Source organism: Rhodamnia argentea, chromosome 7, assembly GCF_020921035.1.
Source record: "Rhodamnia argentea isolate NSW1041297 chromosome 7, ASM2092103v1, whole genome shotgun sequence".
Classification (NCBI taxonomy): Eukaryota; Viridiplantae; Streptophyta; class Magnoliopsida; order Myrtales; family Myrtaceae; genus Rhodamnia; species Rhodamnia argentea.
In genome coordinates this window covers 1,279,132-1,304,298 of record NC_063156.1, presented here as the reverse complement: position 1 = coordinate 1,304,298, position 25,167 = coordinate 1,279,132, and the positions used below count along the sequence as shown (strand labels likewise).

The window sequence follows — 25,167 nt, the reverse complement described above, 5'->3', positions numbered from 1 at the left end:
TGCTCACAAAAATTTTTATTTTTATGCAAAAATCAAAATTCTCAAAGAATAAATCATCCCAATTGATAGGGATAACAATAAATCCCATCTATAATTACTTGCAGTTTCGCAAGTGCAGCATCGTGAAAAATGTGGCGTTTCTGAAAAAAAAAATTTCTCAAAATAGTTTTTTTAGGAAAATGGTGATATTTTCCGATGTTTGGCTAAAAACGAATGGGAAAATATTTTCCTTTCAAATTTTTTAATAGTTTCGTATCTTTAAATTTTTTTTATCCTTAATATTTCCATGTGTTTAGAATTTCAAATATTTTCTTTTTTATTTTTTCTCTTTTTGTTCTTTAATTTCCTCCTCCGCCCGTCACCAACCCCGACGACTGGCCACAATTGAGGCCCCAGCTCACCCATAACCGGCAAGGCGAGGTGCGGCCTCGGCGACCTTGAGCTTGGCCTCGCCCGGCCAAATTCGGCAAGGAGAGTACAGACCTCGAGCTCGGCCTCACCTCCCCAGCCTCGGGCAAGGCCGAGCTTTGCCTCATCAGATATGGCTAGGTGACCTCAAGCTCGACCTCGCCTTGCTAGATCCGGTGAGCCGAAGATCGTCGACCTTGAGCGAGGCCAAGCTTGGGCTGTCGCTGTCGCCAGCGATTGGCAAAAGAAGAAAGATAAGAACAAATAGGAAAAGAAATAGGAATAAGTGAAAATTATTAAAAATTTCAATTTTTAAATACTTTATTATAAAAAGAATAGTTAAAAGGAAAAGAAATGTGAAGGATTTGAGGGAGGAAAGAGAGGGAAAATGCTTTCCTTTTTTTGAAAAAATGAAAATAGTTTCCCCACTTTTGAAGGTTTTTTTTTTGTATGGATGGAAAATGTTTTTGCTGATTAGCTTATTTTTTCGCATACCAAATGCCAAAAATTCGGAAAAAAAAGTTTGGAAGTTATTTTTCATGAAACAAATAGAAACGAAACAATTGATTCTGGTTAGATATCAATCATTAACTGATGTGGCATGTGTTATTCCCGTTCATATCCACTCGTACATTGACATGTATCCACAATACAATATGAGGAGATGATGCGGTATAAAGTAAAGAAGGTAAAATTCAGACTTTTTCCCCTTCTCAATTCCTCTACCTCTGTTCAGAGCCCTCCAAGCGTTGCCACCGATGGAGCACCTCGCATCAACATTACCACCGGCGGAATCGCAAGCGCCACGTCTTGCGCGTCCAAGCCAAGTCAGCCCTTCTGGCGTCACTAGCGGTCATTCTACTCTTTGCCTGTCCAGATCTTGCCTCGTCCATGACTCGCGAGGCAGCTCGTCCACAGACCTGGCAAGCCTAGACGAAAGGGTTGCTCCGCTTGGACGCATTGGCAATGCCACTAGTCCAAATTTGAAACTTCCAGATCTGAGTGGGCAATGGAAGCTCGTTGCCCCGAGCGACGACCGATAGTATTGCGGAAGATTTGCTAAGGATTACATTCTATTTTGCAACTTTTATTTTTGTTAGCATATTATCTAGCATATCTTTTGTAATTAGTTAGAGATACTTGGAAAATTTTCTCTTTCCCTTTTTTCTTAAGCAATATGTTGTATAAGTATATGTACTCTACGTTGAGCAATACAAGAAAATTACACTTCTCGCATGGTATCAGAGCTAGAGAACTTAAACACACCAGACAATTCGACCCGCATTGTTTACAATATGTCTCCGGAAGCATCTACAAAGAAGGTGATGGACCCTTCCTCACCATATTATCTCAACACCACCGACAATCCTGGAAGTATACTTGTTTCATGCGTGCTGACCTGGGATAACTATGCAACATGGTCGAAGGCAATAACTATGCAACATGGTCAAAGGCAACAAGACGCGCATTGCGGGCGAAAAATAAAGTTGGGTTTATTGATGGATTGCTAGAGAAGCCAAATTCATGAGCACCCGAAATTAATGCATGGGACATTTGTAATTCCATTATAATTTCATGGATTTTCAATTCCATCCACAAGAATCTACAAGGAAGCGTGGTATATGCAGAAGAAGCAAAGGTAATGTGGGACAAGTTGAAGGAGAGATTCGCCCAAGGTAACGGACCTTGCATACACGAGATCAAAACCGAAATTGGGCTCCTAGAGCAAGGAGGACTCTCGGTGGTGGAATATTACACCAAACTGAAAGTCTTATGGGATGAACTTGATGACTATAATGACGTCCCAGAATGTACCTATGTTGCAACCACGATGTACGAAAAGAAGGAGGAGGTGGAGAAGATCCACCAGTTTCTTATGTGTCATAATGCTGAGACCTATGGGAATATTCGCTCTCAAATTCTCAATCTCGGGACATTCCTATCCCTCGACAAGGTTTATTTTATGATCACGCAGGAGAAGCACCAACGATCAATTGTCCGGGGGAGGGAAGAGAAGATCGAGGGTGCTGCTTTCTCGGTTGGAAGAGTAGGCCCGAGGAAAGTACTGTTCGGAAAACTGAAATGTGACCACTGTGGGAAGGTTGGGCACAAGCAGAGTCATTGCTGGGAGTTGATTGGATATCCTCCTAATTGGTGGCCAAGGCAAGGTGGAAAGGCACGCAAAGGAAATCCTTCCATACTGGCTATACATTCCGATACTTGTCGAGGAGGTCCAAAGGGGACTCAGACAACAACAACAACAACAACAATAACAATTAGCAATGATCAATATCAACATTTGGTTAGTCTACTTGCAGCGATGAAACTGCCCACTTCGAATGATCAACTCACCGGTAAGGTCTATTGGCCCAATGATGTTTCCACAAATTGGATTATCGATAGTGGCGCCTCTGAACATATGATAGGGAAGCTTCTCCTCCTAAACCGATCGAGAAATATCACGGATGGATATCTTATACGAACTCTTGGTGGAAAAGTTACTCACGCCCTCAAGAGAGGTGGTATTTATTTAAGCCCTAATTTTATTTTGCTTGATATTCTATATGTCCCAAACTTTAAGTGCAATCTTATTTTTGTCGGAAAGTTGAGTTCGGATATGAATTGCTCAAGAACGGTCTTCTCTTCTCGATGTGTCATACAAGACCTATCCTCAAAGAGATCGATTGGAGTGGTTAATCTTCGAGAAGGGGTTTATTATCTTGGACGTATGGACACTCATTCGGCTTTTCCGGCGGTCGAGGGAAAGAATATTGACATCCGGCATCAAAGATTGGGGCATCCATCACGGCAAGCTTTGAATTTCATCACTGGTATTGAAATAAATAAAGAAGGGGCTGATTTGTGTAATGTTTGTTGTTGTGCAAAACAAACTCGTTTCTCATTTCCTTTAAGTAATAATAAAGCCGGTGGATATTTTAATTTGTTGCATTGTAACATTTGGGGGCCATATCAAACATGATCTCTCTCCAAGGCACATTATTTTTTAACCATCGTTGATGATTATAGTCGGGCAGTATGAGAATATTTGATGAAGGAAAAATCAGAGACGTACAGAGTCTTTGCTAATTTTTATCATATGGTAAAAATCCAATTTGGTTGAGTAGTTAAAATGGTGCAAAGTGACAATGGCCGTGAATTTCTTTCTAATTCCATGAAAGATTTTTTTTTTTCCCAAAAGTGGAGTTATGCATCGGACATCATGTCCCTACACGCCACAACAGAATGGAAGAGTTGAAAAAAAACACCGACACATCCTCAACGTAGCATGGGCACTACGTTTTCAAGCGAATAGCCATTAATATGCATTCACCCCTAATTCGTTTTTGGGGTGAATGCATATTAACGGCTACTTATTTGATCAATTATATTCCAACTACGTTGTTATCTGAAAAAACTCCTTTCAAACTTTGTTTGGGAAACTCCCGGATTATAGTCATTTGCTAGTTTTCAGGGCACTGTGCTATGCTCACAAGCTGTCAAAGGGCAGAGATAAATTTGAAGAAAGGGCAAGAAAATGTGTATTTTTGGGATATCCATATGGCACGAAGGGTGGGAAGGTTGTCGATTTGGAAACAAAAGAATTATTAGTATCTCGTGATGTTGTTTTCTATGAAGAGAATTTCTCATTTGCTCATAAACCTACAAATGGGGATCAAGACTCTTTCCTCTTTTGACACCAGCTTGTGCGCCAAGTCCTATTGATGAGAGGTGGAATCAACTTGAGGGGGAGGAATAAAGGGTTCCAAGCCAAGTTTGTGAAGAAACTGGGCAGATAGCAATGCAAAATTGTGATAATATGGTCCAAGTTGAAGAGCAACCTAGTGAGTTGCTAGATGACCAAATTTCGGTCCCAATTCGCCATGCACGATAGAAAAGACTGCCGGCTCATCTGTGAGGTTATATGTACCATATGGTCCAAACGAAGACCCCAACTCCTCAACCCACTCCATCGATATCTTTAGGTACAATCATCGAGAAGTTTATTTCTTATGAACAATTTACTGAGCCTCACATTTCTTTTTTAGCTGCTGTTGATTCTAATATTGAGCCTATGAAATATACTAAAGCTATTAAAAATCCTTTGTGGAGAGAAGCAATGGCTACATAAATTAAAGGGCTAGAAGATGATAAGACATGTACTTTAGCAACTTTACGGGAAGGTAAGAAATCCACACGGTGCAAGTGGGCTTACAAAATCAATGTTAGGAAACGGGTCGATTCTTCTACTTATTGTCGCAAGGAAAAGTAGATTTGTCCCCTTATTTCGGTAGAAATCTGAAAGAGTTGATAAGTCTAAAAAATAATTCTTAGGAAATAAGATTGCGGCAGCTTGATTTTATCGGTAATTACTTTTTTATTGTTTTCAGATAATCCACTTTTCTTATTTTCTTAGTTGTTATATAAAGCGCTTCAAATTTTCAACTCTCGTGTGAATTTCTTATCTTTATATGAGCAACTTACGACTTTTTTCAATTAAATTGTCAGCAAATTTTGGATTATCGATTCTCATTGGAATTAAGTACCAACATTTCGTCGATTCTCTTTTTCCGCTCGTTCTTAGGGAACGCCTTGGATATGTCAAAATCTTAAATGAACTTATCCACCTTTGCTTATAGGACCATCTATCTTTTGTCCCCATGAGTCACAAACTATTTTTTGTAATACAAATAAGTATTAGTAACTCAAATGAGAGAATCGGCAAACCCAGTACTATGTGGCAATTTAAGAGGAGAAAAGGCCGTGAATTGCACCAATTGAAGTTGTAATGTATCTCTAAGAAGTGTTATAAGCTAAAGGGTTTGCTAATCAAAACAATAAAGAGTCGATAACTTGATAAAAAAGGTTGATGATACGAAAGAATAATTAAACGTTGGTAAGTAACTTGAATGAATTTTGGTAGCTAGCAAAAGTTGGTAATGGTTACTCTTATTTAGGTTGGCAACTTTATGTAATAGTTAGCATATTCAAAGCATTAGTAAGTTATACAAATAGGCAACGTAATGTGACCTCCCCCCATATTATTGAACTTTACCTGCACAGGAAATAAAACGTATCTTTGTACACCAATATAATTCTGCTAAGGACGAAGATAGCAGAACGACGATACGAGTTACATTGGTACATTTTAAGAATCCAACTGATGCTTAAGATTTTAAAAAGATTGAAAGATCGAACCCCCTTATGTGTACATCATCACATTTACATCACTGCCCAATTCGAACTGACTACAAATATCATCCCCAGAGAAATAATCCAAGTAATACCCAACGCCCGGAACCTGGTCCATCTCCAACCCCAACTGTGAACTATACATGTCGCTCCCGCTTGCACCAGCAGACCCATTACTTAGCCCATTACCAGCATATTCACCACCATAAGAATTTGCAAAGTCACTTGTGCATAAATCATGCACAAGAGGGTCCTGAAGATGTGAACGATCATCGAAAGCGTCGCCGTAGTTCGGAAAGTTGTTACCTTGTTCATCTTGATTCAGCCACTCGGCGAAGAAAATCTTGGGCAAGAAGCTGCGTGGACCGTCTCTCGAAAAGTCAAATGGCGTCTTTTCCTTTTGTTCCTGCGATGGTGCATCAACTGATGGGTTTTGGTTTGTAGGGATTTGATCTGGAGAAGGCGAAGATTCCGCATTGTCGGAATTGGTACATTGACTTTGGGCATGATGGTGGGCTTCTGATGATGACGATGATTCAGTCTTATTTGCAACCTTCTTCTTAAGATAAGAATGCCAGTGATTCTTTATCTCATTATCGGTCCTTCCCGGCAAATGCTTTGCTATCTGGGACCACCTAACCCACGGAAAAACAAACATGTTCCTTCATAACTACTCACTCACCCCGTCAAATAAAAATTAAGAACTTGCTAAAAGCTTGCTTAGTATCTTGGTGAGTAAATGTGATTATACACTGGTTTAAGACTTAAGCTCTCATAAACTGTTTAGGTCATTAAGCTGTTGCGCTTACTTGTTGCCTATCAAACGATGGAGGGACAAAATATTCTCCTCTTCTTCCACAGTGAACATGCCTCTCTTTAGGCCAGGCCTCAAGTAATTGATCCACCTTAATCTGCAGCTCTTGCCATTCCTCTGCAAGCCTGCACATTCAAATATACTATCACGAACCACATATATACAGATTGCATGCACAGGTAAAGCCTAGAAAGAGTGATTAAAATGGAAAAACCATCTGGTTGACCTAGTCGTTGAAAACGAAAAACACTCTTTTTCCTCGAACAATGCATACTCCGTATATCCAACTAGCTATGACTAGTGGATGGCTTTCCAAATCTTTTATAAGGCAATGCAATGACGTTACAAGCTTTGTCGAACATGCCTAGTCATACATTGGACACCAGAATTTAATGTTCATACAATTTTTGATAAAAAAGAATACCACGAGAACTTACCGGTGTTAATGGGGACAGAGCTCCAGCAGCCGTGGCCATGCTTGAGGACATAGTTCCTGAGCCTCTCGTCTTCGTCAGGTGACCACAAGCCCTTCCTGTGCTTGGGTTTTGGCCTTTCTGATGACTTCAATGCCATAACGCTATGCTCTCAGGAAGATAGTTTTGAGAGTCAATGAGACTCTCGGACGTTGACAAAAACTTTGAGAGAGAGATGAGTTTTTTGCAGTGTTCCTTTGGAATCGGAGGGGCGGTGCGGGCAGAGTCCGAGCATGAGGGCAAGTGATATTTAAAGCAGAGGGAGTTGTTGCAAGTCTCCTCTTAATAAAAATGGAAGCGCCCATACAATAATGGGCTTGTCTTCTTCTGTGTTCGGAAATTTAAAAATACATTGCCCTTCAACATCAGTCCTCCATCAAAATGTCAATGTTACCTCTCAACTTTTTTTACCTTGCTGATCATGACGATGACCGTAAGGTTTCACCCTCTCTTTTGTCTTCTGTGTAGTTTAAGATCGTCTTTTCACTGTTCAAAACTACATGGATTTGTATATAAAAGATTTATTAGTGAACGATTGCTCGAAGTACTGGTTAAGCAAGTGAAGTAAGATTGGTGGGGGTAATGCCAAAAAAGGACATTAGTTTTTCGCAAGACTTCTTTGTATTATTGAAGTTGAAGTCTTATGTTGATGTCAAAGAAGGGCTAGTGCGTTTTTGCATGTAAATGTGATGTTGAGTTTGGTCTCTGGAATGTAGTGAGTGTGCTTAACATATTTGAAACCTGCTAGAGACAAGAGCATCGAGAATCGTTATCCAAAAGAATTTAGCTTGCGATAAAACTCCTCCTTATGAATGAGCATGACTGAATGATTATAATTTCACATGCACCTAGTATGGTAGACCAATTCAATCGATCTCTCTAGTTGTAATAGCGAATCCCATAAATCCCTCGTGTTTAGGTTTTATTTGTGCAGTTTTTACTTTCTTGGTCGCTTCGTTTTGATTCGTTCACGCTTTCATATTGGTGGTAACAATATAAAAATAGCTAAGGTCATGAGTTAGGGAAAATATCAACTACAAAGTAGATGAAATATCTCTTACAAGGTGAGCATGGCATGGTAGCTAGATGATCGGTTTAATTGTTTAGAATATACCTCAGAAGATATTTCGAAAATGACAATATGTTGTCCTTCTCATATAAAAGCTCTTGGACACTTGTCAAATTGGACTTATATTATCTCTTTCTTCTTGTTTCACGATGGAAACTCCAAAGAGGATTTCACCGGTGAGTTAGCATCAGCAAAATATTATTGTTACGTTCAAGGTTGTCTTTTTCACAACATGGATATACGTAGTACGGGAATTCAAAGTCGACCAGGCTAAGAATGCGATGTTGGCTTCCCTTAAAGAAAGCTTGGCACGAGTTATTATTGGTTTAACTCCTTTCATTAGGAAAAATGAAAAATTCAATCTTAAATTTATTGTAGGACTTTTAATTCAGTCTCAAAATTCTGTCAATATAACTCTAAACCTTTGCACCAAACACCAATTTTGCCTACTAGAATGTGCCGAAAAAAAGTTTTTATATAGTTCCAACACCATAATTGTTCTTGCCCGCCAGACACGTGATCTATTAAATGGGCTTACCCAATATGTTTTCACTTGTGCACATTTAGTTTTTCTAAAAGGATTCCTTAATAGCGATCAACAAATGATTTACAGCTCTAACGCCAATCGAAGTTTTGCTGCTTTGATTAAGTAGAGTGTTTACCTAATTAGTAGCCTTACTAACTATTAGAATCAAGCACACAAACACAACGAAATAGAGAGTAAAGACGAAAAAGAAAAATCGAGACGCAAGGTTTATCCCGGTTCACTCATAAGTTAGGATTATATTCAGCAGAAGATTCCACTATAATTAGCATTTCATACATCTTTATTACAACTCTCAATTACAAGAGAAGAGATTATATATAATAATAATTATTCATGGGCCTAAGTCCAAACTACCAATAATATACGAGTTCAAACTATAAATGCTATCGGAGACATTCGTGTCTTCCTATCGATAAAGGGCATAAACCACACCCCAACATTGTCCCTCATATCTTCTATTCGTAATAGTTGGAAAAGACATTATGGACTCAGTTAGCAGAGTTGGCAAAACCCCATCATTTTTTTTTTTTTTTGGGGGTCAGAGGCAAAACCCCATCATAACCATAAAGAGAAGCAACAATTTTTTATTGCCTTAGAATTCATCTCATTTTCCACGGAATGAATAGAGATGTAAAAATGTACATAAAATTTTCCGATTTGGCTATGCAATTTGTCAAAGATTTTGTATTCTTTATGATTGAGTGCCTAGACACTGAAATTATGTTTTCTATTTGGGTATCCTCTTTTCCCTATAATGTATTCATAACAACAAACTGCAAGGGAATATCTCCCAACACCTATATTAAATTATGGACAGCAGACCAACTCAAACCTAATTATTAACAATGTGCCATTCATACTCACCAAATCGAGAGAGTTGGGTTCAAATGGGAATGAGAAGAAGATGCGGGAATTCCAGAGATTTGTGGACGAAAGAATTTCATCGCGCATCATGTGTTCATCCTGCGAATAGTTGAAAAATACTTTGCTTGGAGTTCAGACAATATTATTGAATAGCATATCATATGCTGCGCGTGATTAGAAAAGGAAAGACACGATTCTGTGGTTGGCACTAACTATCATCGACTTGTCAATCATTGAGAGAATAAACCCTTAGGACACGCTAAACCTAATTAAACCAAGTGTATTTCCCACATTCCTTAGTATGAACTGTTTAAAATCCTCCTCCTTGTCGAATAATAATTAGCTAAACGCTTCGATGGAACTACATGTTGCAAGACAACAAGCAAGTGACAGAAATAAAGAAAGCAGGAGAATCTTGCTGCAAATGACAGAAAGGATTAAAATATAAAGTCAAGAAATACAGTAACTCAAAGTCAAGACTCTCTAGTTACCACAGATTTGCCAACCTGAGATTGAACTAAACAAATTACTGGTTTGAAGGCTGCCAAGCCTTGCACAAATCATCACATCTGGCCCGGGACATAATGCCACGACTGGAAACAAGAAAACTATCATCATGAAGCTTTCTATTCTTCTTATATCAGATGTGGTAAATTGTTAGCAATTGAACCAAATTCATAAATATTGCCGATTACAAAAAGCCGTCGATGTCGATATTCCATGTTGATATCGATGTCCGTTCAACTTCTCAAAACTGGTGCAAGAATCAAGAGCTTTTATTGTAGATTCATAACTAGATGGATTTATCAAAAGTATGTTCGTATTCCGATGTGTAGATAATGTTCTGTAAATGCATCCTAACTATTCGTATTTTTAAAAGTCTATCTCCTTGAAATGCTAATTATATTTACAAGTCTTTTAAGAGATAGATCAAGAGTCATGTAATAAGTCTGTCTCCTTGGAATGCTACTTAATATACTCATAAGTCCCTTTGTTACATGGTTTGCCAAACTTACTAAGACATGCATACTAAGGTTGAGTTTGTTTGAGTGAAATGGTTTCAAGGAATTCGTTTTCCAAACTTTCACCTGTTTAGATCGTCGAAAATCACAAGTCAACCAAAAACACTTTCTGGTGAATTTCCCAATTTGAAGAGGTGAAAATACTTTTCGGAATTGCTCCTCTCGAATTTTTTAAATTTTTTATTTTAATATTTTATTTTCTCTTTTTATTTTTGTTTGTTTGTTTTTTTTTCGTTTCCCTCGGCCTATCGCTAGGCCTCGACAATGGTCGGTGATCGGCCATAGGCGCAGGCTTGAAAGGCTTGACATCATCGGCGACCTTACCCAAGGCCAACGAGGCTTGGCAAGGTCGAGCTTGCCCAGTGAGGCTCGGCCGTGCGAGTATCAAGCGGGGTCGAGCCTCGCTAGTCTCGAGTGAAGCCGAACACCACCGTGGCCAAATGATAGGTGAGGTAGAAGAAAAATAAAAAATAACTTGAAAATTCAAATTTCTTTTTGCCAGAGATAAAGTCATGAGATTAAAATCATTTTTCAAACGAGATCTAAATTTCAAAAAATATTTTCGGCCACATATCACCAAATAAAGGAAAAATAATCATTTTCTTGAAAAATGATTTCCCGAAAAGCATTTTTCTTTAGCATGGAGTTTTTCGTGAAACAAATGCACTATATATGACTTGTTATATACTGTACAGGCTGAGTTAACTTTTTGCTTACAAAGCCCACGCTTATCATTGTTGATTTGGATAGTTAGCTAATTTATGAAGCTATATATAACTACCCATATCAATGTTGGTAGAAATGACTAATGAACCAAAAAGTCACACGGCCGAGCCTATGTCCCAAAAATAAGAAAACCGGTGAGTATTTAGTCTAACAAAGAAATAATAAATGTCCGCATGGCTAAACTTGTGGAAGAATTCTACTTATTTAAATTACAACTAAATAATAAGATTTTCAGGTCAACAAAATATCTTATCTGTCCTCGAAGAATTAATACCTAGTGTTTGCAATATTTAATGGAGTGAGCCAGCATACCTAAAGTTTATTACGGCAATAAGGCGTAGGCGATTCATATAATAAGGTGAATGTGGACTTAATATAAAGCGGAAAGCTCTTACTTTCAGTCGTTTCCTTCCCACCTTCTCATTTTCAATCTCCACTGCAACGTGTCATTTTCCCTGAACAGTATCGTAACGGTGGTGGTGGCGACGGTGGTTTTGTTTTGTCATAATTTGGCGATCACATTTGATAATGTCCTGGAGCGGTTGCTATGCCGTCGGTGTTTGGTGATGGCAATGTCAATCGAAATTTAAAACGTGGCCACCAGCAGTTTACAGACTCTAGTCTTCATATGATTTGGACGAATTCATTCAAGAGTGGCCTCAAAGAAGAGGGACAAATTTTGGGTGGCTGTCTTTCGGCAGGAGTTTGAGGACGAGAGCAAAATGACCGGATCACACCTTGGAGATGGACCTTAGGGAGGCTGGAGGTGGCCGCCGCCCTCAAGTGGTTCTCAGCCATTAAATGTTGTGAATCCCATGTAGGCATGAACGCAATGCGTTCTACATGACACAACCGACGCTCACGTATTTTTTACGCATCATCTAGTAATTAAGATGGAATGGACTCACGTGTATTGAATGCATGCAAACCTAACTTTTTATGCACATCCTAATCAATGTTAAGTGTAACCCGTACATGGAAAAAGAATACATCATAACAAATCGACAAATGTAAAGACATCGAATTTAGAAAGTTTGCGTTATTGGTCAAATACATCACATTTGACATGAAGTTAACAAAATTTATTGTGGATAAGAAATGTGGAATGATGTAATGTCCCCCTTCACATAAGGACTTGAAAAACTTAATGGGTTGGTATGAAAGATAACTTAAAGTTGGTAGAAGATTTTAAAAAAAGTCGGTAGTTTCATTAACAATGTTGCTAAGTTACCAATAAATAACTTTAAAATTAGGTGATCGATACCTTCTCTTGCCAATATCTTTTTGACATTTTCAACTCCTTGGAAATTTACTAATAGGAAAAGAAATCCGTTCTTTTGGAATGAATGTAGAATCCGCTCTTAAAACAACATTAAAGGTCGGGCATCTTACCATATGGATGTTGATAGACCAAGCGAAATTGATCACATTCATCTTTACGGATACCAATTCAGTACTATAAAGATTGTAGCTACCCTTATCTTCGCATTTAAATGTCTGGATCGAATATACTGCCAATTAAAAAGATCACCAAGTTAATCAATTCGTCATGGACGAATCATAGGAAGAGATTGTCCAGAAGTCCTTGTAATCATTCTATTTTCTTAATTCGTGTAAATTTATTCATTGGATTCAACATACCAATGACTAAAGAAAATGAGGGTCTATAAAAATAAATTTGGATGTGTAAGATATGAGATGTGAGCCGTCCGGCCATTTAAGCATGGCCATGTGCCAAAGTATCATTAAATACTCTACTGGATGGATTTTACTATGATTAAAAATCCATCTCTCAGTTTTATATAAGTAATAAAAGTCTTAGCAAATGTATGGGCACTTCGTATAATTATAATTAATGACAGTTAAGAGCAAGTTGTGACTAAGCGAGTACGCCATTGTGCTTATGCAATGTGACATGACCCATGATCGTCCCATTATATAACCTGGACGTTTAATGCCTGACCAAATGATGATGAGGCATGTATCCCTAATAGTCTCAAAGGATGAGGGAAAATAACCAAAATAATCATTAACCTATTGTACTTGTATAAATTCAATCATATACATTTTAATCCGGGTAATTTCATCATAAACCTTTTGCAAATTTGCCAATGCAACCCATCCAGCCAATTTGAGCCGAAAATTGATGGCGTGGACGTAGTGCATTCTACATGACACGACAGATGTTCACGTATTTTTTTCAATTTCATTCTTTTCTTTTTTTTTTATTGTTAATGGTTGGCGAGGGGAGGCCGACCACCAGGTGAGGGCCGCAACCCTCGCCGACCACCGGACGAGAGCCATGACCCCCATCGCTGCTAGCAACGACTCACGGTCTTCACCAAGATCTGAGCGAGGATCGCAACCCTCGCAGCAGTTGGCGAGTGCTCATGGCCGCCGGCCATTAGGCGAGGGCCGCGACCCTTGCTAGCGTCCGACAAGGGCTCGCAGACCCTCCCTAGATGGTTAGCAAGAGTCGTCGGGCCTCAACCAGTGGCTTGCAGCCCCTACTAGTCCTTGACAATAGCAAAAAAAGAAGAGAATAATTCAAAACAATTTCATGCCAAAGCCTATTGTGCCACATAGAACGATTCAGTCTACCTAATCAATTTTCGGCCAAATTGATCGAATGGATTACATTGACAAATTGTCAAAAGGTTTACTTATTAAATATGTTAAATCAAAAGGTTTATGACTGAATTAATATAAGTATATAAATTTAAGTTTTTTTGGTAATTCTTTACCAACGGTGACGAAGGATTAGGCCCTACTTGCCTCTTAATTAATGCAATTATCAAATTGATTCGTCCTGAAGATGACCAACAGCTGGCGAGTCCTGTACCCCGGTCCCAAAACCCTGTCCAGAAGGGTATAGAAAAAACACAAAACGTTAAATCATGTCCTAGATCAAGATGAAATAAGAATCATTCTTTGATCAGTCAGCGTTGCATTGGGGCTGATTAATTTGAACTACTGGAATGTAGATCCGTCAAAAGGATGCATAGGGTCGGATCAAAAATATATAAAAAATAGTCTAATGCAACCCATATTGCTAAGATACTTTTATATTCAATTCAATTTAACAAAATTATCTCTTCTAAATTTCTATTTTTTTCCTTTTTTTTTCTTTTTATAAGAAATTGACGGATTTCCTTCTTCCTTCGCCGACGACCGCCAACCGAATTATCAATCGCCGGCAACCGGCACCCGGCCAACCCGGGTGAACTCAAGGCTCACCCACAGCGCTCACCGGCTGGTCGCAGCAAAGGAATAAGGAAAAAAGAAAAGAATAAAATCAAATCAAATAATAAACCAAAAAATTATTAAACACTTCACGGCCCTCTCACTGGTCCTCGCCTGGTGTTGGCGATGGTTGGCTAGCAACCCTTGCTAGATTTCATAGAAGGAAAATAAAATAAATAAAAAGTAAAAGTAAAAAAATCAGAAAATAAAAAATTCAGAAAAATTATTTATGACTCACTTAAGATAATTAGGTAACTCATTTATGACTCACTTATGACCCATTAAGATGTTAAATAGCCCATTTATGACCCACTTAAATTCATTTTTAAAACTAAATACAACTCATTTATGACCCACATTACTAAATATGAGTTAACCTACGGGTTTCAAGCCCATTTGTCACTTCTGTTGGATTAGAATGAGAATTCTTTAACAGATCCTCTATAGGCATAAAGTTTGAAGATTTGGCGTGAGCTCTATCGATATGGTCTTACGTGCAAAATCATAACACATTTGAGAAATCATGGATGATAATATCAACTTGAACAACAATCATATAGAAAGAATAAAAGGTTGCAGGTTCTCTGATTCGAAAGGTTAGAGCAAAAGCTAAGAGGTTTCTATGCATTCAAAATGAGAAAATTCCCCGATGTAAGACGATGCGTATGTGGTTTGGTTGTTAGGGTTTCCCACAAGAAATACCCATCATGCTCATACATACGATCGTACATTTGCCGCCTCCGCGTAGGTTGGAGCTTTTAACCTTAAACAGAATCATTCCATTAATCATTGGATCTCTGTTTGTTCAGAAGTTAGTTCCACACACTATAAAAGGGAAGACTTTGATCTTAGAATAAGTTAGAGAAATTTGCTAGAAACTAGGGGCATGGTTAGACTAAAATTATGTAAGTTGACAGCGAACTGGACTTCTATTTTCTTGCAGAGTATTTTATGTCTTAACGTCACTCTTCTGTCGTTTTCCTCTTCATGTGATCCTCAAGTCTTTAAATAAATAAAAACCGCTGTCGTTTTATATTATGTTTTGTGCTGTTTATCATAATTGGTGAATATACTGTGACTGGTTTCGTTTAGCCTTAGTCAATGACGACCCGAGCTATTACAGGTCGGACCAGAAAAAGCTTCGAATGTCAACTATCAAGCTCTATACCAACCATCATTATCAAATTTGATAACGGCAAAGTCGGGTTCCATAAATATTCTATCAACCAAGACGACTTCCGTTATTAAAATTGACTTGAAGCCTTTTCGTCTCTATGTTGTCTGAAAATACGTACATTGCAGTTTAATACTGTTGTGCATCGGCAAGTATTTTTGTGGTGGATACGTACATAAGAATCCTCATGTGATGACTAGTTGTTATACACAAAGAGCACATACCATGATGTAGTAAAGGGACAACAACTCGAGAATTGTTTGTAATCTCGGCTTTATTCATCTTCAAGTAGACCTAATACTCATGCAAGAACAAAAGAGCGGCGGGTGAAAATCTCACAATCTGTATTCTTATGCCAAATTCTAAAAGAGTAGATCGGCCCAATCGATAGGGGTAACCAAAATTACTTTCACTCTCGCAAATGCATGCGAAAAAAAAAATCAGATAAAGTCAGAATTTCAAACTATTTTCAATTGGATATTATTGTGAGACTGATTAAGACTCCCTTGGTAGCAACTATTCGTAACTTATGGCGCGCATGACAATTTATACTTCATAAGTGCTTCCAAAGTAGAAATCCGTTTGGTTACTTTCATTTTCTATTTCTAAAGCATTTGTTTTTCTCTAGAAGTAGTTTTGGAGCCATTTAAAAAAGTAAAAAAAAAAAATTCACTTTTCCGTATAAGTAAAAAAAATCAACTTATGCTCAGAAGCAGAAGTAGAAAGTTCAATTTCTGGCTAGAAGTTGATTTTAGGAGTAGAGATGTTGCCATGCGCGCCCTTAGTGACCAGCTATTACTCGGGGACTCCCTCCAACCTTATCGGGTGGATAATTGCTCCCGCATTACCTTGTAAGTTTCAAAAACCATTAAATATATAAAAAAAATGCATAACTTTTAGAATATGCAAGGTGACATTTTTAGATGATAAGTAGGCTTTAGTCTAAAGGCATATGGCCTGTGAGGATCATTGAATGGCATGATGTTTTGTTTGTACATTATCTCCTCTCTCGTTCTAATTTTTTTTTCCTGTGGGCTGGGCTTCTCAAAATGCCTTGAAGCCCAAGTAAGCATTTTTGCATACTTCTTCTAAGCCCTTTGTCTCTGTGCGTGTGGGATGCCATAGCCGTTCTTTAGCCATTGTTATTGCACCCAAAAGCAAAAGTGCATTAGTCAAATGGTAGAGCAAGTTGCTGATCGAGAAGAGGGGAAGCTTTTGCTTAAAACGTGTGAAATTTACAGAATCAAATTTTTGTTATGCTTAAGACATGTGAAGCTTCCAATTTCGGAACCGAATTTTTGTTATTGCGGATTAATGGCCTAGAGGTTCTTATTGGAATGACTTTGTGCCACTTCACACGTCCATCAATATTCAAAATCTTAACAATTTGGAAACCTAAATTCCGTACTCTTATCAATTTTACTAGATGTATCGATTCAGCAATGAAAAGATGTTTTTGTAAGATGGATAGGTGAGCTGAATGATTGAGGAACACTTGTGCATAGGTGGATTTTATGCGCAACGCTACAATCACAAAATACAAACTATCTCACATCGTTAATGCACAAAGGCAGCGTGTTTAGGAGAGTTTTGTGAAAATGCAAAGTTGTTTTTCCCAATGATCTTTTTAACTCGAAGTGTATTCGCTCAAAGCAAATACCGTTTGACGAATTGGTTTTTGCTGAATCTTTTGGAAAGCAAATCTGAAGTCAAAATGTTCAGGGGCAAAAAAATAGAGATCGCGGTTATTGAAGTTTGTGAGCCTTGTGCGAGGCAGAGGTGAGTTTAGATTGGGGAAAACGACTTCCCCTTTTATTAAGAATGAAATCACTTTTCCTAAAGGAAGCCGCTAGCCTAACGATCTGATAAGATTGTCATTATTTCTGATCCCATGATTTTTCAATTAGTGAGTACTTTATGCAAAATACGCGATGATGATGTGTGGATCTGTGGTTAGGAATAACTGTTAGATCGTGAGGAAAGCATTCTCCTTTTCCAAATTACCGAATTCTTCAAACGATTGCTACCTATTGGCTCCATGCCCCTCCATCTTTGGGAACTCCCACCTTCTCATGATGCCACGATTTTGCTTCCAAGGAGTTGCGTCCGCCAAATTGGGCATTAACTGCTCCCACGACCTTGCTTTTGGACGGTTGCTCCATGGTCTAACCTCTCGAGTGATGATTGTTCTATGATTGGAATCATAGATAGTAATTGTTCCCTCCAAAATGTACGCTCACTTCCCTTCGACCTTAACCGCTGCGCCGATTCTGCACCTCGCAGTCGTGTCTTGATGCAATCATTGATCTATCCCTTGTTACAACTGCTATGTGTGGAGCCACTGACCATATTCCTAGAGAACTCGGATGCTGTTATGTTATCCACCCATTGCCAGTACTCACATCGGTAATTGTCAACCGTTCGTCGCCACGTATCGGCAACTGAATGTGAATCACCGATGTATATGTCGACATCGATGAACATTAAATTCTATGGCTGTCGACGAGATGTTTCGTATTTGACATGTGATATCTACATTCACTTGCTCACGCATGCTTGTCCGTGTCAATAACTCAATTTATTTCTCGGTGCAAGCATACCCAAACCAATCTTATATACAACACTTTAGAGACTAATTATGGAAATTGCCAAGCACTTCATCAGCCTACTATATAAATGCCAATTCAATTCAATCATAAGCCTTTTGACCATTTGTCGATGTAGTCCTTCCGGTCAATATTCCCTTGAAAGCGCCAAAGCGGCGGTCCAATTAGCGACCATCCATTCTACACGGCACGACTAAAGCCGACGCAGATAATATTTGCATTTTTATTAATTTAGAAAAAAAAAACGGAAAATTTCTATGTTAGCGTAATCCATAATATAGTTTGAGAACTTTTTTGTTCTTTTGTAATTTTCCCAGACTAACTACTATGGTCAATAATCAAGAGACATTTGCAAATGCGCATGATGCAAGCATCATTTAGATAACGATATGCAGGTAATCGAAAGTTTAACTCAAATATATAAGGAGGAGGGCTATTCTTCCTTTGAAGATATTTTCTCCTTCTCTTTCAACCATTAGCAATATTACTTGAAGGGAAAAGCTTTCATGACAAGATGACAGTACTATCATTTATTTCTGACCATAGATCCACATACCACCACCGCGTATTTTGCATAAAGCACTCATTAATTGAAAAAATCGTGAGGTCAGAAATAATGACAAGATTGTCGGACTATTAGAGTAGCAACTCCCTTACTTGAACGGGTAAATATTAAAGGCTCAGTAATCACAAATATTCCACACATTTGAACTACGACATGAATTTCGAAAGAATACATGTATGTAAGGAACTTTCTCTGCTGTTGTCAATGGATGCACCTCTCCCTTTGGAGAGCTGCATTCTCTTACATTAACCATAGAAGTTTAGTACAAAACTGATGGAAGTGAAACGATTCTTCCTCAAAAAAGTTAAATTTGTTGTTCATATTTTCGTACCATATACAAGTCAGAGGAACCAAATTTGGCAAAATAGCATGCCACTTGCAAGTGCAAAGTTGCCTAAGAATAGTAGCCACAAGTTGTTCTAATCCATGCAACATTTCGTTGCATTGAACGAAGAAACCCTCATGTTCTTGAAAAAAGATATCTCACCGGTTCGGTCGCAAAACGCCTTTTCCTTCTAACTAAATTTCACTAAGATTTTAGAAGCTTAGATCAAGAAACGGGTCATACTACATAAAGATCGGAGAAACTACAACCTGCGGAAACGAGCCACGGTTCGTTTGGTCCACAACATAAGAATTTGGTGGACCTTTCCCAACATGTAGCAACTTGCGGAAACTACAACCGTGGTCGTGATTAGAATTTGGTGGAGGTGCAAAATGTGGGTTATACCTTTTCCGACATGTAGCAACTTTATGGCCCGGGCATCGGCGTAATTGACAATAGACAGTGTTGCGGCGGCCATGACCACGACCACCTGGTGTCAAATTGGTAGTGGGTAAAATTCCACTTTGCTGCCCTATATAGAGACCTGAAGAGTTGTGTAGGCCAGTCTGGGAAAAACTTCTTGAATTGGCTGAGAATGGTGTTGTTCCAATGTATGTTGCAAAGGCGGCAAGCGGTGATTGTGCCCTGTTGAAATTGGATAATTCAATCCGGCCTTCATGAGATAAGAGGAGACCATGAAGATCCTCACGGGAGAGTGGATTGGCTCGGGTTTGCACCGAAATTGCAGTAGCAAGTTGGTCGTATTCACTGTCAAGACCACGGGATAGATGAGTTTGATATTCATTTTCAGAAATAATCTCACCTATGGCTGAGAGTTGATCAAAGATTTCAATTACTTATTGTATGTACTATGTGATCGATCTTCCGCCTTTGTTAATTGTTTGCAATTGCATTCGGAGAGATGAAGCCCAAGCTGAAGATTGAGTCTCATATGACGACGAAAGACATGCCCATGCCGAAGCCGAGATGCGATGTCCGGATAATTGAGTGACGATTGTTGTGGAGGAGGTAGCCATTATCCACCCAAGGGTTGTCTGATCTCTAATTAACCAGTTTATATATGCTGGATTTTGAGTTGATGTTGTGATGCCATTGCTCTCCTACTGCTGGGAAGCCAAGAGGAAGGGAGTTAGACAAGTTTTCCAACTAACATAATTTGGTCCGTCAAATCTCTCACCGATAAAGGGAGTGGAGATTACATTTGGAGTAATCGGAGCTAGGAGAACGAATGAGATATCGGTAGAGGGTGTACCGTGGTGGAGCTTGTTCGGTGCCTTCCACAATGGAAAGAAGTTGGGAAGCCAAGAGTAAGGGAGTTAGACGAGTTTTCCAACTCACATAATTTGTTCCGTCGAATCTCTCACCGATTGAGGGAGTGGAGATTACATTTGGAGTAATCGGAGCTGGGAGAACGAAAGAGATATCGGTAGAGGATGTACCGTGGTGGAGCTTGTTCGGTGCCTTCCATAATGGAAAGAAGTTGGGAAGCCAAGAGGAAGGGAGTTAGACGAGTTTTCCAACTCACATAATTCGTTCCGTCGAATCTCTCACCGATTGAGGGAGTGGAGATTACATTTGGAGTAATCGGAGCTGGGAGAATGAATGAGATATCGGTAGAGGATGTATTGTGGTGGAGCTTGTTCGGTGCCTTCCACAATGGAAAGAAGTAGGGAAGCCAAGAGGAAGGGAGTTAGACGAGTTTTCCAACTCACATAATTCGTTCCGTCGAATCTCTCACCGATTGAGAGAGTGGAGATTACATTTGGAGTAATCAAAGCTGGAAGAACGAATGAGATATCGGTAGATTAAGTGGAAACCGGGGGAACAGACGAAGTAGGTGTTGAGAGTGCGCAGCAAAAGTCCGATACCTTCACCCGAGGAGATCGCCAAGAGGGAGCCCAAGTCCAAGCCCGTTAACATATCTAGTTGAACCCACCTTCACTCAAAAGCTTAAGCTAATGAGTTATGGGCCAACTTGGATATATTGACTGCTCCACACCACATTAATTCTCCAATGTGGGACTTCTTTAACACAACTCACACATGCATTTTAACAATCTCCCCCTCACGTGTGAGCTCCAGTGTTAGGTTTGTTCCCCCTTAATCCAAGTATTTTTCTGCACCAACATATCTCAACTTGAATCCCCATCGGCCCGCATTGCTACACCACAACGCCACACCGGCCCGAAAATCGTGTTGGTCACCAGATTCCTTCATTGAGATATTTACCAAACACCGAAACAAATTGAAGGCCCACCAATCAACCATCGGCTCTGATACCAATTTGTTGAGAGTGCGCCGCGAAAGTCCAATACCTTTACCCAATGAGATCGCCAAGAGGGAGCCTAAGTCCAAGCCCGTTAACTTATTTAGTTAGACTCATATTCACTCAAAAGCTTAAACCAATGAGTAATGGGCCAACTTAGATATATTGACTGCCCCACACCACATTTATTCTCCAATGTGAGACTTCTCTAACACAACTCACACGTGCATTTTAACAAGAGGAGGGACTGATGCATAACCCATTAATTTTGTCCAAAAAAAAGGGAAGGCTTTCGCCAAAGTGCCTCTAATACCAAGTTAGACAGAAGGATCGAATAAAAAGATAATAGGAAGATAAATGGATGCAAAGACGAGAGAAGTGAAAAAGTAGTTTTAGTAATGGTCATTTCTCTATATCGTCTATTTTACAAAGATGAATCTCTTTAAATACACTTCAAGATATGTGCTAAAGAAAGGAAAAGATCAAAAGCATATATTGTTTCTATCTATAATACAAAAACTATTCTGAAAATGAAGAAAAGATCGTATAGGATCAAGATCGTATCTCATATCATGTAGAAAGAATCAAGATCATATCTTTGACTTATTTAACACTGGTCATGGGCTTGATTTGGTCGTGGTTCGATTCAAGACAGCAGAAACAATTTTGAGAGACGCGAAACTGGAAATAGGTTTGTCTGAATGAAGAACCAGCCGCTCATGACGCGGAAGCTTCCAAAAGAGCTCTGATGAGAATCTTATCCATCCTTTCCAAGGAAGCACCAATGAATTTGACAATAATGTAGTTCAGAAGAAGAAGAAAGCCAAAAGAAAATGGAACCTGACAGCATCTTTTTCTTTGTGTGTCCAACAGGATAAGATTCTAGTCTCTAGAACGATAAAAAGAACCATCTGCAGATAATGTAATGAAGAAGAAATACCGTTTCCATCGAAGAAAATTTTGAAATAAATGGCCTCTTTTCTATTCTCACTCACCAAATTTTTTCATTTCCCAGCCTTTCAAATGGTAGGGACTAGGGATTACACATTCAGACGATCATTCTCATGACGATGACTTCTTCATGCCCACAAAGAGCTGCAAAGCACCGTCCGACCCGCCGGCGACAAGCGTGCACCTGTCCGAGCCGGCCTGCCTCCAGCACACGCTGCTCACGAACCCGCCCTCGAACCGGTGGGCCCAGATGGGCTCGCCCCACCTTGCGTCATACACGAATACCTGGTCGCTCTCCGAGCCACAGGCAATCAACCCGCCGTCTCGGCACACAGACAGACCGACAAAGCTCCGTGTGTTCACGTGCCCCCGATACGTGCGGACCGCGCATGCGTCTGCCACGCTCCATTGCTTCAGGCAGCCGTCGATGCTCGCGGACACCATCGCATGGGCGCTGAGGAACTTGGTGTAGGTCACCGTCTTCGCATGCCCATCGAAGACCCGGACTGGGCCCGACATGTTGCGCAGGTCATAGGTGTAGGCTCTCCAGTCTGCGCACCCTACGGCCACAGTGGCGCTGTCGAACGGGCTGAACTCAACGCTGCATACGGCGGTGCTCCGACCCGCTTCCCCGGGCCGCACCATGGAAAGGCACCTCCCGCCGTCGCCGCAGCGTGGGTCCCAGAGCTGCATTGTCCCATCATCGGACCCAGACGCCCCGACGGCCATACCCCAGCTCGAGTAGTCCACACTCCAGATCCGTCGGCCGCCGTGCTCGTCACGCTCGAACACCGGCACCTGCCGCTCAAGGTCGTACTCCGTGACAACCCCATCATAATCGCCGGATCCGATGACCCGGCTGCCTGAGCCAGGCCGCCACCTGAGGCTGCTCAGCTTAGCCGGAGTGCATATGTAGTAGCTGCAGGCGCTAGAATGCTCCAAAAATGCAATTGTTGGCGGGTCAATTTCTTGGGGCACCAAAGAGCTCAAGCCGTAAATCCTGATCTTCCTCGCGATCCCGCCGGTGGCAATGAGTGCGCCAGGGGGGTCGAATTCGATGACGCCGAGGGTGTCGGAGGCGGAGGAGGAGGCGGCGTCGGAGGAGGAAATGACGGTGTGGAGATGGAAGTCCCACTCACATCTCGCTCTTCCTTCTTCTTCTCGGGGTGGCTCAGGCCGGGGGGCGACGTCGAGCGTTCGATCTTGACCTCCTCTACTTTCAATGTTTTCTTGATTCTCCTTCCTCCGATCTTCTTCTTCTTCGTCCTGGGCTGCTGCTGCCGCTGCTTCTTCGTTTCTTGTTGTGAATTGCTGTGATTTCTGGGGCGGTAAGAAGTTGTTCATAGCCCATACATAAGAGGCGATGGTGGAAATAGTTGTGGCGGAGATGATGTGGTCGGAGGGTCGTGGGGCTTTGGACCAATCAAAGGATTGCGTAAGTAATGTGTGAGGATAGACTATGGAACTCCAATTCGAGACTTCCTCGACAGCTTCTTGATGAGGATAAATATAGGGTTTTTAGTTAGTCTCTTCTTTTGGGCGAATATCGCTCTCGATTTCCCACGTAATTACTATAATGCCACTAAGAATATATATTGGTGAATAGCTTTGATGAGCCACTAGCATTTTCTTTTATGATTTCCCCTTGTAGGATATCCTCCTCCTTTTTGGGGGGAGGTGGGGAGGCCAATTTAGAAAGGAAACCCCATGGCATTGGATGCCTCACTTGAGAATTCCATAATTAGTCCTCATAATTGTTCATTTTAGTCCCAGCTCGTGATTAATTCCAGCCATTCCTTTTATGAAAATTGTTATCCCGACGGTCTCACCGTGCAGTCAGCTATATATGGTCATACGATCTTCCAATCAATAAGTGCTTCATACAAAACATGCGATGATGGTGTGTGGATCAACAGTTAAGATTGTACCCACCGTCCAGGGAAGTATTTCCCTTCTTTCCATTTAGAAACATGAATTCACCATTCTCATTCCTTTCCTTATGCAGCACAAGTGTTGACATATATCCGCGTATAGTCAAAGGATACCCTTATTTGAGTGGAAGGAACTTTTCACGTATTAATCTTTCAAACCTTCACTTGTTTAATTCGCTTGCCAATCACTCGGCAAAAAAGCCCTTTATATAGTCGGGAAAACAAATTCCCTAACCTTAAAAAAAAAAAAGGGAACATACTACCCACGGAAAAACGATTTCTCGAAAAATATTTTCATTTACAGTAAAGTTTTCTTCGAAACAAACGCATAAATTAACTTGGTTTGGAGGTGGAGACAAGGACCAACAAGTAAATAAGTGGAAGAAGCGAGGCCAAAGATGGGACTTGCACGTATTGATAGTGGATAAAATTTGAATGTGTAGGAGTGGGAGGGCATTAAATGAAATAATAAGTGAGTGAGAGGCGGCAATGGGAGAAGTGGTGGTTGCTTTTGCACCTCATTATGCTTGTGGATCCCCTTCTCTCCTCCGCCTCTCCGCTACGTGGTCTCCGCCAAGCCTCCCGTATTCCCCTCCACTTTCTCTCTCTCTCCCTCTCTCTATCTCGAATTTTTATAAAAATAGTCTCTATATCTGAAGGAATTTATTGAGATACATTTTGATTTGTATTTGCTACGGGGATGTAACTTTTGGGCATGTTGATTTGGATCTTGTCGTGTTTTACGTACGTATTCGCGTTCGAACAAAAGTTTAGATTCTTGATTGTTCGAGATAATATCGTGCGAAAAATCGAATTTTGAACATCGAAAAACTCCCCAAGTTTTCGCTAAAATTTCGCATTGAGAAGCTTACCTTTTTAGGCCACTCCGGGGGAGGATGATGGAATATATAAATATTAAACCACGCCTTCTTCTATCGCCTTAAGCTTTTAGAGCGGTTAGGCGTGGTCCCA

The 25,167-nt window shown here is 40.2% G+C and overlaps 2 protein-coding genes across 2 annotated transcripts; both read right to left on the bottom strand.

The window, feature by feature from the left end:
- Positions 1–5,467: 5,467 nt before the first annotated feature.
- On the bottom strand, positions 5,468–6,985 carry LOC115744023 (transcription factor MYB10-like). Its single transcript, XM_030679101.1, has 3 exons — positions 6,850–6,985; positions 6,408–6,537; positions 5,468–6,233 (listed from the first exon to the last, which is right to left on the bottom strand). The coding sequence occupies exons 1-3, from the start codon at positions 6,983–6,985 to the stop codon at positions 5,609–5,611; spliced, it is 891 nt and encodes a 296-aa protein (XP_030534961.1). The 3' UTR covers positions 5,468–5,608.
- A 15,063-nt stretch (positions 6,986–22,048) lies between these two features.
- LOC115745340 (WD repeat-containing protein RUP2) lies at positions 22,049–23,717 on the bottom strand. The gene is made up of 2 exons (XM_030680842.2): positions 22,309–23,717; positions 22,049–22,202 (listed from the first exon to the last, which is right to left on the bottom strand). The coding sequence occupies exon 1, from the start codon at positions 23,606–23,608 to the stop codon at positions 22,376–22,378; it is 1,233 nt and encodes a 410-aa protein (XP_030536702.1). The 5' UTR covers positions 23,609–23,717; the 3' UTR covers positions 22,049–22,202; positions 22,309–22,375.
- Positions 23,718–25,167: the final 1,450 nt, after the last annotated feature.

What these genes read in the sequence shown, in the direction of transcription:
- LOC115744023 (XM_030679101.1), bottom strand. Translation starts at nt 6,985, where the DNA reads ATGGCATTGAAGTCATCAGAAAGGCCAAAACCCAAGCACAGGAAGGGC. An exon ending in CTCTGTCCCCATTAACACCG is followed by an intron (nt 6,538 to 6,849) that starts GTAAGTTCTCGT and finishes TTGAATGTGCAG; the next exon opens with GCTTGCAGAGGAATGGCAAG. An exon ending in CATCGTTTGATAGGCAACAA is followed by an intron (nt 6,234 to 6,407) that starts GTAAGCGCAACA and finishes TCCGTGGGTTAG; the next exon opens with GTGGTCCCAGATAGCAAAGC.
- LOC115745340 (XM_030680842.2), bottom strand. Translation starts at nt 23,608, where the DNA reads ATGAACAACTTCTTACCGCCCCAGAAATCACAGCAATTCACAACAAGA.